Source organism: Danio rerio, chromosome 6, assembly GCF_049306965.1.
Source record: "Danio rerio strain Tuebingen ecotype United States chromosome 6, GRCz12tu, whole genome shotgun sequence".
NCBI lineage: Eukaryota > Metazoa > Chordata > Actinopteri > Cypriniformes > Danionidae > Danio > Danio rerio.
Window position 1 is genome coordinate 58,639,436 of NC_133181.1, and position 17,307 is coordinate 58,656,742.

The following is a 17,307-nucleotide window of genomic DNA, read 5'->3' on the forward strand; positions in this document are numbered from 1 at the left end:
ATATTTTTCAGGATACTAGTATTCAGCTTAAAGTGACATTAAGGGCTCTATTTTGACGATCCATGCGCAAAACGCAGGGCGCAAACGCTTTCAGGGCTTGTCAGAATCCACTTTTGCTAATTTAAGGATGGAAAAATCCACTTTGGGCAGTGGCACATGATCTAAAAGTGTTCAGCTTATTTTCTTAATGAGTTATAGGTGTGTTTTGAGAATAAACCAATCAGAGTCTCATCTCCCATTCCCTTTAAGAGCCTTTCATCGTGCCATAAGCGCATTTGCTATTTACATGACGTAAAGTAAGTGGAAGTGGAAAAACTGAACATTTCACTAGCAAGAAAACAGTTAAACAGAGCATCTGCAGCGCGAGAATGAGAGATAAATGACTTTCACTTTCGCTCTCGTGGATAGGGAAACCTTGTACGCACAGACATCAATTAGTCTATAAATAATTAATTTTGTTTGTTAAGCGCAAAGATTTGCTTTAAAACTATTTTTAAATTCAGTTCTAATTTCCAGCAAACGAATAAATGAACAATAATAACGAAGTGTGCTCAAAAACCTGAGTTATATCCTAATACACATGCTGTGCCCCATATGGTCTAAAACCTGACAGGTGGACAAATCTAATTTAATAAAACAAACATAAATATGGATATAATAAATAATACTGCTAATAATAATAACATTATACAAAAGCAAATTGTTATGAATTAACTGAAAAAGCCTCCTGAGATGAAGAAAGCAAAGTGTATGGTTTTTATATTTATGTAGGCTAGAAAATAATATGTTTTGTAATGTTTTAATCCTTTATTTATATATATATATATATATATATATATATATATATATATATATATATATATATATATATATATATATATATATATATATCCTTATAATGTCCTATATATATCCTTAATATTTTAATTCTTTGTCATATGTAAAGATATTTGTGTATTGCTCTACATCTTGTGTGTAAGCGAGGCACAACTCTGCGCTGGACTTTAGACCGGCTTTGTTTTGGTCTAAATCTATTATAGTTTCTCAAAATAGCAACGCCCCAGCAATGCGCCTCAACACACCTTCCTTTTTAGACCAGAACAACTATGGGCGCACATATGAGCGCAAATGCATTTGCTATTTAAACAGCATGGTGCAAAACATTAAAACTACTCTTGCGCCAAGCTGAAACTAGCAAACAACAATTGCGATGGCCTTGCGCCACATTGCGCCGGGTGTATCATAGGGCCCCTAAAGTTTTAACTGGGTTATTCAGAAAAGGTGGAGTAATTAGGCTAGTCATTGTATAACAGTGTGGTTTGTTCTGTAGACAGTTGAAGAAAACTGTTGCTTTAGGGGCAAATAATAAATAAAAAAATGCTTTTATTCCAGCCAAAATAAAACAAATAGGACTTTCTCCAGAAGAAAAAATATATATAAAATACTGCGAAAAATTCCTTGCTCTGTCAAACATCATTTGGAAAAAATTTGAAAAAGAAAGAAGAGCGGCAAATAATTTTGTCAGAAGTGGTTGTAGGACACTAGTAAAGGTGTTTGGAGATGCACTTTCCTTCCCTTAATGTGACCCACCTGCTGCGCTGGACTGAACGGCGTTGAGCCCGTGATGCTGTTCGCACCCTGGAAAATTCCAGAAGAAATGCTGCCGCCTGGAAAAGAAGCACAGAAGATAGTTTAAGAGCAAACTCAGAGCTGACTGTGGTTAAAGACACTCCGAACACTCTCAATCCAACACAAACACAACGCCAGAAACACGACAGGCAGCGACTGGAGAAATATAGGCACGTTTAAATCGCTCGCTTGGAGAAAGTGTGCTTGATTTAAGAGTATGAAACAGTTCAGGTGAGAAAGGGCATTTTGGAGCCCACAGCAAATCCGTCTCTGTTATCAGAATCTCAGACCTGTCTGGTTCTCTTTTTCATCTGTTTTTTTCTGCCTCAGATGAATGAGTCAAAAACAGCACCAAATCTAAAAGAAAGCAAAGCTAAAGTCTTCAAAGTTAAGGGTGCTTTCACACCTGCCTTATTTAGTTCGATTGAATCGCACTAGAGTTCGTTTCCCCTTTTGGTACGGTTCATTTGGGCAGGTGAGAATGCAGCAATCGTACTCGAGTGCACACCAAAAGCGGACCAAATAAGCGTATCGAGACCTGCTTGAAGAGGTGGTCTCGGTGCGCTTTCAAACGAACCCTGGAGCGGTTCGTTTGAGGTGAGAATATGATTCGTACTAAAACAGGTCCAACCGCAAAAAGCACTGCTCGTTTTGGACTAATTCAGCTGCCGTAGGCCGATGCGCTGTGCATTATGGGATATGGAGGAAAATATTTGTTGACAGCGCTGGATCGTTGGCGTTGGTAATATTTCCGCAAGATGACAATGTTGCAGTTTAGCTTAATTAATTCACGTCTCCTCCTGAAGTGACGAGCGATGCATTAAACACTGTTTTCCAGCGGCGGCCGCGCTTTATTTTCGTAATGTATAGTTTGTCTAAAGCAGGGATACAATCAGCCAGCGCAGTCGTCCCTCCAGAGTCAAAGGTTTTGTTTACCTGCGGTAGTTCATTGGCATTTTCCCGCACGTGAATTCTGACCAATCAATAAGCAGTTTAGGAAATATGTTCAACAACATCTGGCCAATGAGAGATGTGGATTTTGTCAGATGACTGCATTTTGGTTCGTTTCAACTGGTTCGGACCAAAGCCAGCAGTGTGGTTTGAAAACGACCCAAAGACGGCAGAAGATGCAACAATGTATCATTTATTACCCTTGGTCCGGACCAAATGAAGCGAACGACAGATGTGAAAGCACCCTAAGTCTTCTGTAGTTACATCGTGTAATAAAACTACAGACTGTAATGTCCCTACTACTTTAAATTGAAATGACTTAAAGAGCACCCACGTGTTGTTGCAGCAGTGCTTTAGTTCACTGATGGTTGTCTGACCAAAAAGTTCTAACTTATTTTTCAAGTCTTTCTGTTATCAGACTCTCAGACATGTCTGGTTCTCTCTTATGTCTGTTTTTTTCTCTTCACATTGCCGCTTACGCCCGTTCTGAGGCCCCAGATGAATGAATCTTTCAAAACAGCACCAAATCTCGCAGCTAGCAAAGCTAAAGTCTTTAAAGTTAAGTCTTCTGTAGTTATATTGTGTAATGATGAAACTACAGACTGTAATGTACTTGACACTTTAAATTGAAATGACTTAAAGAAGATCCACATGTAGTTGCAGCAGTGCCTTGGTTCACTGGTGGTTGTCAGACCAAAAACTTTTTACTTATTTTTCAAGTCTTTTTTTCCATGACAAATATCTAAACATTCTTAAATCAATGTACATTTACTTGAGAAGCAATTTACACGACAGGCAACGACTGGAGAAATATAGACACGTTTAAAGCGCTCGCTCAGAGAAAGTGTGCTTGATTTATGAGTGTGAAAACAGTTCAGGTGAGAAAGGGCATTTTGGAGCCCCACAGCAAATCCGTCTCTGTTATCAGACTCTCAGACATGTCTGGTTCTCTCCTGCGTCTGTCTTTTTCTCTTCACATTGCCGCTTGCGCTCGTTCTGAAGCCTCAGATGAATGAGTCTGTCAAAGCAGCACCAAATCTCGCAGGAAGCAAAGCTAGAGTCTTCAAAAGAGAGACGCGGTCGCTGTGTTTCTGATTTTCTCCATGGCGATGAAACGCGAGGACCTTTGGCACCCAGAGACGAGTTATTTATTTCGAGCTACAGCGGGTCTCCTGTTGGAATTCGCCTATAAATCAAACGAGATGTAGCACGAGACGCGGAGAGAGACTTTTCCCAGACCCATTAGAAATCCATCCATTTCACGAGCAGACAATTTAACTGTAAATGATGTCTCGGGACGCTTATGAATTACAGTAAATCACCGTAATATGAAATAGATTGTATCAACTGCTTAAGATAATCACTCATTGTCTACATTTACATGGACATCAGTAATCGAATTATTTGCCTTAATCTGAATAAGACAATAATATGATGAAGGTGGGGTGAGGCAGTGGCGCAGTAGTTAGTGCTGTTGCCTCACAGCAAGAAGGTCGCTGGTTTGAACCTCGGCTCAGTTGGCATTTCTTTGTGGAGTTTGCATGTTCTCCCTGCCATCACATGAGTTTCCGCTAGGTGCTCCGGTTTCCCCCACAGTCCAAAGACATGCGGTACAGGTGAACTGGGTAGGCTAAATTGTCTGTAGTGTATGAGTGTGTGTGTGGATGTTTCCCAGAGATAAGTTGTGGCTGGAAGGGCATCCGCTGCGTAAAAACTTGCTCGATAAGTTGGCGGTTCATTCCACTGTGGCGACCCTGGATTAATAAAGGGACTAAGCCGACAAGAAAATGAATGAATGAATGATGAAGGTGTTTACATGAGTTTCTTTTTAAATGTTATTTTCATGATCCTTTTTTACATGGTAATTTTGCACATAATTTGACTAACGTCATTGCGTCACCACGCTATCCACATTTCCTCATGAGTTCCATGTCCTTTCTGACGTTTCTTTTGTAATTTGTCAACTTTAACTGCAGTTTGGCACTTTCACTTTCATTCAGGAACATTTCATGCATGCCCACCGTGACAAGCGAGATATTGGATGTGAGTATATACTGCTGAAAGAGACAGAGACAGAGAGAAATGCCCACCATGGCTTATCAACATAGTTGAAGTATTCAGAGTGCATACAGAGTATATGTGCGAGCCCAATGCAGGAATGCATTAAAGCAATGCAGTTAAACATCAGCATATTGATCTATTCTTAACCATAAGCAAAAACAGTGACACATTCAGGATTAATCCACACAGCGGCAAAAGCTGAACTATTTTGAAACTTGACTGCCGCACATGTGAGGAACAGCTGACGGTGGCCATAGCAAAGACAAACAGCACAGGACAGCACGAGCAAACAGCGCAAGCTCACAAATGCATAGATATCCGTAAACAAAGCAACACACGCCGCATTTTCAACAAGGTTTTAGACCTGGTATGAGAATATAAAGAGTAAACCAGATACAGTACAAGCGGTTACAAGTAACAAAACACAATTAAATACATAATTTGAAAGGTAGAGAAAACAAGAAGGCTGCCATTTTAATCACACTTACTTACACTTGTGAAATGGAGGACAAAACTGATCCATGAACTGTGTACTGATAAAGTTCATGTCGATCCTTCTCTTAACAAATGGCAGATGAATCCCCTATTGTAAGCGTGTAGATTGCTGAAGCACTCGTCAGAACAATGACAGGAACACAGCACAAGGCTGGGGCTATAATGCTGAGGTATTTTTGCAAACATGAACTTTTCACAGCCTTATCTTTGGGTAGGGAAAATAACGCTAACTTTCCCTCACACTTCAGAGCACAGCATCTATGCGACTTGATTTAACTAAGACCTGCTAGAGTGTTTGTCTTCCTCCTTTTCTTTCTGCAGTGTTTGTGGGCACGGCTGGGGGTTTCAATTTTCCCAGGTCTGGACGCGCAACAAATGGATGGGGATTAAGTTTTATATCGACATCACGCCGACACGGCTAAAGACTCGTTACAGCAGCAGTTCATTGAAACCACTATGAGTCGACTCTTTTCTAGATGAATCAATAGATTTAAACGAAGTGTACTTTCAGATTTAAGCCTTAGCTAGATATTTCACTTCACTTAGAGCTGTGTTACACCCTACATACAAAGGTCATTTTCAAAAACCCTATTAATTAATAAATTATTAATTAATGTATAATTGATTAATAATATAATATTATTATTTTATTTATTAATATATAAATTATTAATACTAATTATAAATTATTAATACACTATTAATAATAATAATAATAATAATTTATAATAATAGTGTATTATTAATTATAAATTATAATTAATTATAAGCTATTAATTATACATTATTATTATAATAATTTATAATAGCTATTAACTTTAAATTATTAATACACTAAAAGCAATTAATTATAAATTATTAATACACTAAAAGCTATTAATTATAAATTATTAATACACTAAAAATATATTAATAAATTATAAATATATGAATATATAAAATTAAGTGGTTGTAAAGGATTTATTTGGGCTGAATTTAAACAAACAAACTAAGCTGAACAGTTTAGCAGTAAACCTTTTTTCAGTGTAGATGATTTGCTCAAACTCCCCAAATATGTAATACTTTTAATACTTTGAAGTTTAAGATAAAACTTTTATACAGTATATTTAATTAAGCACATTTATTTTCTCCTTTATACGGTGTTCACAGCCAATATACACAACTATGTCTTCACTTCCCAGAAAAACCACCACTAATTTTCATCAAAGCTTCTCTTTTGTATTCCATGAAAAGAAAGAAAACGTCATACGGGGTTTAAAGACGGCATGTGGGTGAGTAAATGATGTTGACTAGTAAATGATTGTGTTCCTTTAAAGCTGAAAACGTGCTTAGTGCCACTTCACCTTTGACCTTGACTGAGAACGGTCAATTTCACACTGCGGTGGAGAAATCAGGACCGCGGGCAGAAAAAGGACTGACTGTGATCCGACGACTCACACACTCCACACAAAAAAACACACTCCTCCAGTGGCCGGCGCGAGCGGGGAAAAGGTTCTGACCTCCTGAGAGATGCCTGACGCCAGACGCCAGACCGCGAATAATGGGGAACAGGTGTGTGTGCGTGTGTGTCTGTGTGTGTGTTGGGGATACCAACTGTAGACGGCACGTGAAAATCTGTGTGTGTGTGTTTGTGGGGATTGTGTTCGTCCGACATTGAAGTTCAAAACCCTTTGTTAAGATTTATTGTTGAAATTCTGGTTGATTTTTGTTTAATACACAACTTCGGTCTGTGGTTAAATATCGTTGCTTAAAGAAGTTTAAGTACACATGAAGTTGAAACTAACCATATTGATTTTGTTAGCTCTCATTGCTTGTTTTGTGTTTATTTATAATTGCATGTCATTAAGAAAATAAGAATAGTTTCCCCTTGTAATCTTTAATTGAAATCTGAAAATGCACTTCCTGTTTGTTTTCAGTCAAACTTTTAGATTAGGTCTGTCTGAGGTATTGGGCGTGGCTAACAAACTTAACCACGCCCCTCCAGCTGTCAGCTTTGACAACAAATAGAAGTGGTGAGGAGGAGGAGGAGTCTGTTAGGTTGTGTTAACTCTTTCCAAAGTCTTCTCAATTTTTCTGAATGAAATGCCTACTTTACTACATCCAATCAGCTTGCAGTAGAAAAAAAACAAGCCACGCCCACTGTTTACTCATTTAATATTTAGTTTTTCTAGGAACTGCTTCAAAAATAAAATGCCTGCAGCTTCCGGTTCATGTGGATTTAAAACTGTAATTGACTGTTGGTCTGTGTTTTATCTGGCTTTTTTTCCTCTGTTTATTATCTTTATCATATAATGATATGCACTTGGTTTAAAAGTTTTTTTTTTTTACTTTTACTTTATGAAAACAATTAATACTTTTACTCAGCAAGAATGTGTTAAATTAATTTTAAAAATGTTAATTTAAAATGTTCAGAAATAACTTCTAGTAAATGCAGTTCTTTTGGAATTTCTATTTAGCTTCTCTACAAAATGTTGAGCAGTAAAATTGCTTTTAATGTTGATGATAATTAAAGAAAAAAATTAAATATTGAAATGATTTCTGAAGGATTATGTGATTCTATAGATGAGAGAAATGATTGCATTTGTTTTACAGGAATCAATCATTATTATTTTTTTTATAATGTATTCACTTTATAATTCAGTATTTTTTAAATATAATATTGCATTTTAAATTATATTCACTTCGAAAATGTATTTAAAATTGTAATAATAATTCACAACATTGATGTTTTACCTTATTTTTTATTAAATTACCTTTTAAAATGTATTCACTTAGAAAAGGTATTGTAAATTGTAATGTTTCACAATATTGCAGTTTTTACCCTATTTTTATCATATTATTTATTTTAAATATATTCACATAGAAGTTTTTTTAATTGTAACATTTAAAAAAAAAATCCTAAAAATTTTATTATAAATTCTGATCAAATAAATGCAGCATTAAAAACTGAAAAAATAAAATAACAGCAAAAAATCATTCATTCATAAATTTATATTAGTTGTAAAAATCCAGAGAAACCAATCATTGTCATGTCTATTTACTCAATAGTTGTATAAACTGAATTTAAATGATCAAATAATAATTCAGCTGTTGAATGTTTCACATTCATATTTGCAGCAGAAGCAACATATATATGGCCTTAGCAACCGTAACTAAGGGGGTGGGGCTAAATGTTTTTTGATAAGATGCATCTTTTTACTAACATCTCCAAAGTGTCTCTGCATGTATATTGACTGTATCAATGTACCTTTAAGGCAAGTCATTTTACTCGGTGCCATCTTTGAAACGCCTCTCGGGCAATATGCTCCGGCATTCTGTCAGAATGGGGAAACATCAAATTCTCCAAAACCGTTTGCGAAGCTTACGATTACATATTTGGACTCACCAATACATTTAAACAACACCTGTCTCATAAGTTTCATTTCTCAACATCCAAATCAGACAAAATCTTTTCAGGTTGTCCAAGCTAATGCGCAAATGCACTCGAAAGGAACGAGATCACGACACCAACCTCATTTATGACATGTCTGCACATGATCATGCTCTGGATAATGCTTCGTCAGATCGTGCTGATTTTCTAAGGTAATTCACAACTTGGTCTTGATGGTGAATCTCCTCCAGAAACGACAGCCACTCTTTGTTTAAATGTTTGTGGGTGTTTAAGTAGTTGCTGTAGTTGTGTGTTTGACAGGATGAACTGTACCTCGTGTTCGTTTCATACAGACTGCAAAACCAAAGCACTTATTTCAAGCTGTATGTGGATATATTTCTTATGTCTGTGAAGCAAGGATTCGCTGAGATTCCAGTGCGTTTGTTGACCACCAAACTGCCATAAAAGCACATGTCTGCTCCAAGCTTTTCCTCGGAGAATCATCAGTCTATACCGATTGATCATTGGCTCCTGTACTAGTAGGCGGGGCTTCATTCACCATACTGACTGTTGCACTTTTCCCCATTCAAAACTATACGAGTGACATGTCTTGTGTATTCTATAGTCTTTGACTGTATACATATTCACAATTCTCCTTTGCGATTTCACACTGCTTGGTTTATTCTAAACTACCATGTAGATAAACCATTAGCTGAACAGTAAGAAGTGGCACTTCCAAATAAACACGTTTACTGACCGTGTGAGTAGCTGTAGAGCGTCTGTCCGGGGGGCGTCCCGCTGAAGTTTGGTGTGTATCCCAGTAAACTGCTCTGACCAGGTGAATGGCTCAAACCATCTTCTGTTTTAATATCTGAGAGAGAAAGAAACTCCGTCAGCAGCCCAATCAGATCAGCAGTGCATTATTGATGCTACTATTAAGGACACTCACTGTAGGACGTCATGCTGTATCCCTGTGTGTGATGTGTGTATGGTGTGTAAGGACCCGCTGGCTGTAACGCCGGGCTGTACTGCGTCTGTCCGTAAGCTGCCATGAGCACAGCTGGACTGAGAAAACACAGAAGACAAGATATTTTTTTAACATTTATATTCAGATGTTCTTAATAAAACACACCAACAACACAATCTGATTAGAAATGAATGACTCTTATGAACCGAATCTCTGTAGTGCACTGATTAGAAATATACTATAAGAAAAGAATCATTAAAGGAATTAGAATGTTATCAGAATCATCAACTGAATCACAAATGAGTCAGATTGTGGTTGATTTGTGATCATAAATTAAAAATTTGTATTAAGTTGTTCTCAATAACACACCAACAACACAATCTGATTCATAAATGAGTGACTCTTATAAACCAAATCTCTATAGTGGACTGATGAGAAAGATACTATAAGAAAAGAATCATTAATGGATGTAGTATTTATTCCAAATCATCAACTGAATCATATTCAATTGACTCCCAACAAATAACTCAACTTGATTCATTAATGAATGATTCTTATGAACCAAATCTCTGGACTATTAGAAAAGAATCATTAATGTAATTAGTAAGTGATCTGAATCATCAACTGAATCCCAAATTTGTGGGTGATTTGTGATCATAAATTAAAAGGTATATTCTGATGTTGTCATAAACACGCCAACAACACAATCTGATTCATTAATGAATGATTCTTATGAACATAATCTCTGTAGTGCACTACAAGAAAAGAAAAGAACCATTTTTAGACTTAGTAAGTAATTCGAATCATCAACTAAATCACAAATTAGCCAGATTGTGGTTGATTTGTGATCATAATTTTAAAATTTTTAATTAAGTTTTTCTCAATAACACACCAACAACACAATCTGATTCATAAATGAGTGACTCATATAAACCAAATCTCTATAGTGGACTGATGAGAAAGATACTATAAGAAAAGATTCATTAATGGATGTAGTATTTATTCTGAATCATCAACTGAATCATATTCAATTGACTCCCAACAAATAATTCAACTTGATTCATTAATGAATGATTCTTATGAACCAAATCTCTGGACTATTAGAAAAGATTCATTACTGTAATTAGTAAGTGATCTGAATCATCAACTGAATCCCAAATTTGTTGGTGATTTGTGATCATAAATTAAAACGTATATTCTGATGTTGTCATAAACACGCCAACAACACAATCTGATTCATTAATGAATGATTCTAATGAACATAATCTCTTAAGTGGACTGATGAGAAAGATACTATAAGAAAAGAATCATTAATGGATGTAGTATTTATTCTGAATCATCAACTGAATCATATTCAATTGACTCCCAACAAATAATTCAACTTGATTCATTAATGAATGATTCTTATGAACCAAATCTCTGGACTATTAGAAAAGATTCATTACTGTAATTAGTAATTGATCTGAATCATCAACTGAATCCCAAATTTGTTGGTGATTTGCGATCATAAATTAAAACGTATATTCTGATGTTGTCATAAACACGCCAACAACACAATCTGATTCATTAATGAATGATTCTTATGAACCAAATCTCTGTAGTGCACTACAAGAAAAGAAAAGAACCATTTTTAGACTTAGTAAGTAATTTGAATCATCAACTGAATCACAAGTGAGCCAATGTGTGGGTGATTTGTGATCATAAATTAAAAATTTGTATTAAGATGTTCTCAATAACACACCAACAACACAATCTAAAGGATAAATGAATGACTCTTATGAACCAAATCTCTGTAGTGTACTGATTAATTCAATATAATTCAATTCACCTTTATTTCTATAGCGATTTTACAATGTAGATTGTGTCAAAGCAGCTTCAGATAGAAGATTATAGTAAATTTAAACAGTGTCAGTTCAGTTTTTAGGGTTTAAGTTCAGTTCAGTGTGGTTTATTATTCACTTTTGAGAGTCTATAAGAAAATAATCATTAATGTAATTAGTAAGTAATCAGAATCAGCAATTGAATCATAATTAATTGACTCCCAACAACTGATTTAATTTTTGGTGATTGTGATCATACATTTTTAATTTATATTAAAATATCCTTAATAACGTGCCAACAACACAATCTGATTCATAAATAAGTGACTCTTATGAACCAAATGTCTGTAGTAGACTGATCAGAAAGATACTATAAAAAAAATAATCATTAATGAAATTTATAAGTATTGGTAAATAAGTTATTAAGTGCTAATAAGCAAAATAAACTCTAGAATAAAATAGAATATTTGCTTTTTAAGATTTTGCTATAAACATTATTTTCTGTGCGTACTAAAATTATATTTCCTCAAGTAATAATTAATATAATTAAAACAGCAATTTCCAATTTATTCTGTAGATTCATGCCTAATATCTTAATATTCAAGAAAAGGGTTCAAGCCAATGCTGATAAAAAGGGCTAATAATAAAAGAGTACGAAAAATAAACTGCAGAATAAAATAGATTTTTTTTTACAATTATTAAGATTATTTTGTATATTTATTCATTCATTTTCTTGTCGGCTTAGTCCCTTTATTAATCTGGGGTCGCCACAGCGGAATGAACCACCATTTTATCCAGCACGTTTTTACGCAGCGGATTCCCTTCAAGCCGCAAACCATCACTGGGAAAATTTTGTATATTTAATAAAGTGATATTTCCTCAAGTTATAATTGTAATAAAAAGTTTATGCATTAATAGAAAATTCATGCATAACATCGTAATGTTCAAGAAAAGGGTTTTATGCTTACATTTGATCAATTTAAACAATCATCCACAAGATTCTCTGCAAATTTGCTGTAAAACATTTGTATAATTGATCTCCTTTAACTGAATATTTTGCAGAACACTGGCACAAAATCTATGCTGAAAAAAGGATTCATAACGTTCGAGTTAAAAAAAACTATATTAACTATATTTAACTATATTAAAATATAACTATATTATTGTATTATTGTGTATATTAATGTATTATAATGTACTATATATAATACATTAACTATATTAAAATTCTTTTTCACAATTTTGCTATAAATATTATTTTGACTATTTACAAAAATGATACTTCCTCAAAAGTTAGGTTTGATTCAATTCAAGTCCTTTGATTCTGAATATTCATGCATAATACCTTAATGTTCAAGAAAAGGGAGTTTATGCTGATGATATTGGGAAAAGTAGAAAGTAATGCATTACAATATTGAGTTGCTCCCTAAAAAACGTTTTATAATAAGTAATGCATTACGTTCCTTTCTATTACTTGGCGGAGCCTTGATCTCTTTATATACTTTCTACTTTATATTAAGTGTCCTTAACTACTATGTACTTACATCAAAAATAAATACAATGTACTTACTGTGTTTATAATGTATTTGAGAACACGTGGTGCTTTTGAGTTGGGATAGAGGTTGGGTTATGGACAGGTTTGGTAGTATGGGTTTAAGGTGTTTAAGGGTGGGTTAAGGTGTAAGGGATGGTCAACAGTGTATTTACAAATGTAATTACAAAAGTTAAATACAGATGTAATTACATACAGGTATTTAATCAAGCATAAGTACACAGTAAATACACGTATTTACACAATAAGTACATTGTAACAAACTATTAATTTCTGTGTAAGTACAGAAATGCTTGTTAAGTGGTGACGTGTTTGTGACGTATGTAATACTGTTTTCAGGTGCAAGCCGCCATTCATTTGAGTGGAGAAATCATTCGTTTATGATCACGTTTCATTCCTATGACACATTAAAGTTAATTTTATATAAAATCATAGTGTACACAACAATCTCTGGGCTTGCTGCATAACAAATACCAAAAATTTAACAATTTATAAAAAAATGTATCACTTTCTGGCCATCAGATATTAGGCATGGACATATATATTGTGATCGTGATTTTCGAAAGCCTTAAATCGCTTTGTAAATGTTTATTATTACCATTTCATGAGTCTCCCCATACAGTTGAATAGAGCGCTTGGACACGGAAGCCGCTTTGCGTGACGTCACACTTAACAAGCGGATTAGTTAAGGCCACTTAATACAAAGTGGGACCCTTTACTCTTTACTTAGAAAAGTAATATTGTTACATACATTATTTGTAATTCGTTACCCCAACACTGACTGATAAAATAAATTTCTTTCACAATTTTGCTATGAAGATTACTTAGTATGTTCACTAAAATGATATCGAGTCCGATAAACGAGAGATAATACAACTTACGTAGCCTAAATGTGTGTTTCCTGAAGTGTGCGTCTAGTGGCTCCTGTAAGTAAAAAGAAGCACAATTAAACACCTCAATCCTCATGACTGCACTATAGAGGAAGCTCATTGTGAAGCGTGAATTTGATCTGTACCTGTCACTGTCTGTTATGTACTTCCTCTTGCGCACGTTCAGCTGTCAGCTCTCCTGAAAAATTACAGAACATTTTTTTGTGCGTGTTAGAAATACGTGACCTAAAAGCACACCAGGCTTCGCTCCAACAGTACATCTCGAAGGTAAAATATGAACAAAAACACACAGAGCACAATTCATGTCTAATCGTGCCCTGCACAGGGGGAACCAAAAGGTGAACGCGCAGTATTTCTCAATGACAAAGCACCTGCGGTTTCCAAAAAAACACACGTAATTAGAATTCTGAGATACAGACAACAGTGAAACGCTTGTTTTGTATAAACCGGCTCGGTAGGACTGTGTTCCTGGAACAGAACAATGCCTAACCTGCTTTTTGAACCTGGCATAATTTGGCATGGTAAACCGCAGGGCCTGTGATGTGCCAAAAACTCAGTGTCAGGGGGGGACCAGGCTTTTCTGAAAGCACGCTGAATGCATGATGCTTTTGGTGAATATAAATGATGCAGATGAATGACCTTTTAACCTTTGCTTAGTCAGAAGAAATCTGTTTGTTTATTGATTGCTCTCTCATTTGCATTTCATTTGGAGCCTTATACAATAGATTGTTTCAAAGCAGCTTCGCATTAATACATAGGAAAATAGCTGAATTGCAAAGACAAATAAAAAGTAAATGTTGCTGTAAAGCAGCTTAGACTGGTGTCAATATGGAGCTCAGTTCAGTAATGATTCAGTTCAATAACTGGGAAATTAAAAGGCAAAGGTGTCATTATTTAGCTTGATTCGGGTCAGTTTTGATTCAGTTTATTGTAATAACAATAATCCATCTACTGGGTATTATAAGCAGATATACAGAAGACAATAATGTCAGTTCTGTTTAGTGTTGATTCAGTTCAGTTCAATAACCTACATTCAATTTCAATATATGATTCAATAACTGGGTCTTAGTTAATCATGAAACAAATAGGCAAACGTTTATTTAGCTTGATTCAGTTTATTGAAATAATTAATCTACAGAATACAGAAGATAATAGTGTCAGTTTTGTTTAGTGTTGATTCAGTTTAGTTCAATAACCAACATTCATTTTCAATATATGATTCAGTAACTGGGTCTAAGTTAATCATGGTTATTCATCGATTCAGTTCAGTTTGATTAAACTCTTTGATTAAGCTTTGATTCACTTGAGTTATTTAGTTCAGTGTTGATTCAGTTTAGTTTAATTAAAGCTGTTTATTTAGCTTTGATACATTTGAGTGATACAGTCCAGTACAGTGTTGATTCAGTTCAGTTAATTCAAACTCTTTGACTTAGATTTGTTTCCCAGAGATGGGTTGTAGCTGGAAGGGCATCCTCTGCGTAAAAAAAAACTTGCTGGATAAGTTGGCGGTTCATTCCGCTGTGGCGACCCGAGATTAATAAAGAGACTACGCAGCGGATGCCCTTCCAGCCGCAACCCATCTCTGGGAAACATCCACACAAACACTACGGACAATTTAGCATACCCAATTCACCTGTACCACATGTCTTTGGGAAACCGGAGCACCCGGAGGAAACCCACGCGAAGGCAGGGAGAACATGCAAACTCCACACAGAAATGCCAACTGAGCCGAGGTTCGAACCAGCGATCCAGCAACCTTCTTGCTGGGAGGCGACAGCACTACCTACTGCGCCATTGCGTCGCCCAACTATGGTGTATATTGTAGTAAAATATACCCTATTAAAACTATAGTATTTGGTAATTTGTATATGAAGAGTTTATATGCAAAAGCCGCTAAACGCCACTTCCGCCAAAAATTAGATAATGACACTGAGTGAATACTTTAGGCACGTAGTACACCATCAACAAATAGTTTTGCTTCTAATAATCTTAATCGCAGCATCAGTGCATTTAGAAATAACAGTTTGTTGGCAAAAGCCGGTAAACGCCACTTGCCTTTGACAGCAAAAGCCGCTATATCCCGAGAACCAATCAGAAGGCACGAATCAAATCATATGTGTTCAATGTAGCAGCACGCCGATACGCCGGCTTTATGAGGAGGCTGTTTCATTCCGCTTCCGGTTTTAAAAGATTAAGTTTGATGAACTGGATGAGCTGTCAGTGAATGACAAACGAAAACGTCCCCTACCTCAAAACTCTGTGCGTTATAAGAAAAAGAAAACACACTGTTACAGTCGGAAGTGTAGCATGCATTCATAACGTTTGTTTGCGCAGTGATGTTATTTTGAATGAGTCTGATTTTCAATACATTAAACGGCAAATGCGTTTCACGAAAGACAAAGTTAAGATGCTGTTCTTTTATCCCACATGGATGCTATGAGGATAAACAAGAGACCATGACCTTACGCATGGTGAGAATGAATGAATGACAGCTTCTAAAAGTGTCTGAGAGGCATCCCCTTTTTGCCCAGTAGGCCCACCTTGTGATTTATTAGCTAATTTAAGCTAGTTTTTAAAAGATAAATCAAATGTATAAAGCTATACATTATTTATATTACTTCCTATTACCTATATGTCTGATAAGCTTACTATATTAATGTACAATGCACAGATATTAATGTTTTATAATGTTTTACAATGCATTATTTGAATCTAACAAGCTTAGCTTACAATGTTTAAAGTGTTTACATCGCTCTACTTACATTAAATCCAAATCCCAAATATCAGAAATGACAACAGATTGTTCAGATTTAATTAATGTCAGTCTTAATGTTATTGTTTTAAAAGATGAAGTTTGATGAACTGGATGAGCCTGTCTGACTGTCAGTGAATGGCAAATGAAAACGTCCCCTACCTCAAAACTCTGTGCGTTATAAGAAAAAGAAAACACACTGTTACAGTCGGAAGTGTAGCATGCATTCATAACGTTTGTTTGCACAGTGCACAGTTAATGCACAGATATTAATGTTTTATAATGTTTTACAATACATTATTTGAATCTAACAAGCTTAGCTTACAATGTTTAAAGTGTTTACATCGCTCTACTTACATTAAATCCAAATCCCAATTACGATTGTTCAGATTTAATTAATGTCAGTCTTAATGTTATTGATTAATGCACTTTACAGATTTTATTCATTCATTTTCCTTCTACTTTGCCCCTGGTTTGTCACAGCGGAATGAACCGCCACTTGTCAGATTTATATATTCTTAATTTTAGGTGTTTTATGTTTGGTAAAATAAATTCTAATGGCATCTTCAGTGATTTTCAGCTAATTACCCTGTCTTGTCCCAATAGGTGGATTTAGAGGTTTTTGCTAAAAAAGTACAAGTGGATTTTGACACAAAAGAAATTCTACCTTGTCAAAAACCAAAGAATTGTCCAAAGTGACTTTAAAAAAAAAAAAAAGTATTTTATTTACAAGCTAAAAACCTTGTTATTACATATAAAATAAAACTTCTGAACCTAATCAGAGGAGCCTGATAGACAATGCTCATTTACAAAAACAGAG

General features: G+C 35.2%; 1 protein-coding gene across 4 annotated transcripts in view; it reads right to left on the bottom strand.

Annotated features, from left to right (window-relative positions):
- The window catches only part of eya2 (EYA transcriptional coactivator and phosphatase 2), an 88,042-nt gene that overhangs the window by 35,206 nt on the left and 35,529 nt on the right, over positions 1 to 17,307 (bottom strand). For all 4 annotated transcript variants that reach the window (NM_001004558.1, XM_073952847.1, XM_068221701.2 and 1 more), the window contains 5 exon segments: positions 1,591 to 1,667; positions 9,264 to 9,377; positions 9,456 to 9,571; positions 13,727 to 13,769; positions 13,861 to 13,913. In NM_001004558.1, coding sequence (NP_001004558.1) covers positions 1,591 to 1,667; positions 9,264 to 9,377; positions 9,456 to 9,558 — 294 coding nt within the window. In that variant the 5' untranslated portion in view covers positions 9,559 to 9,571; positions 13,727 to 13,769; positions 13,861 to 13,913.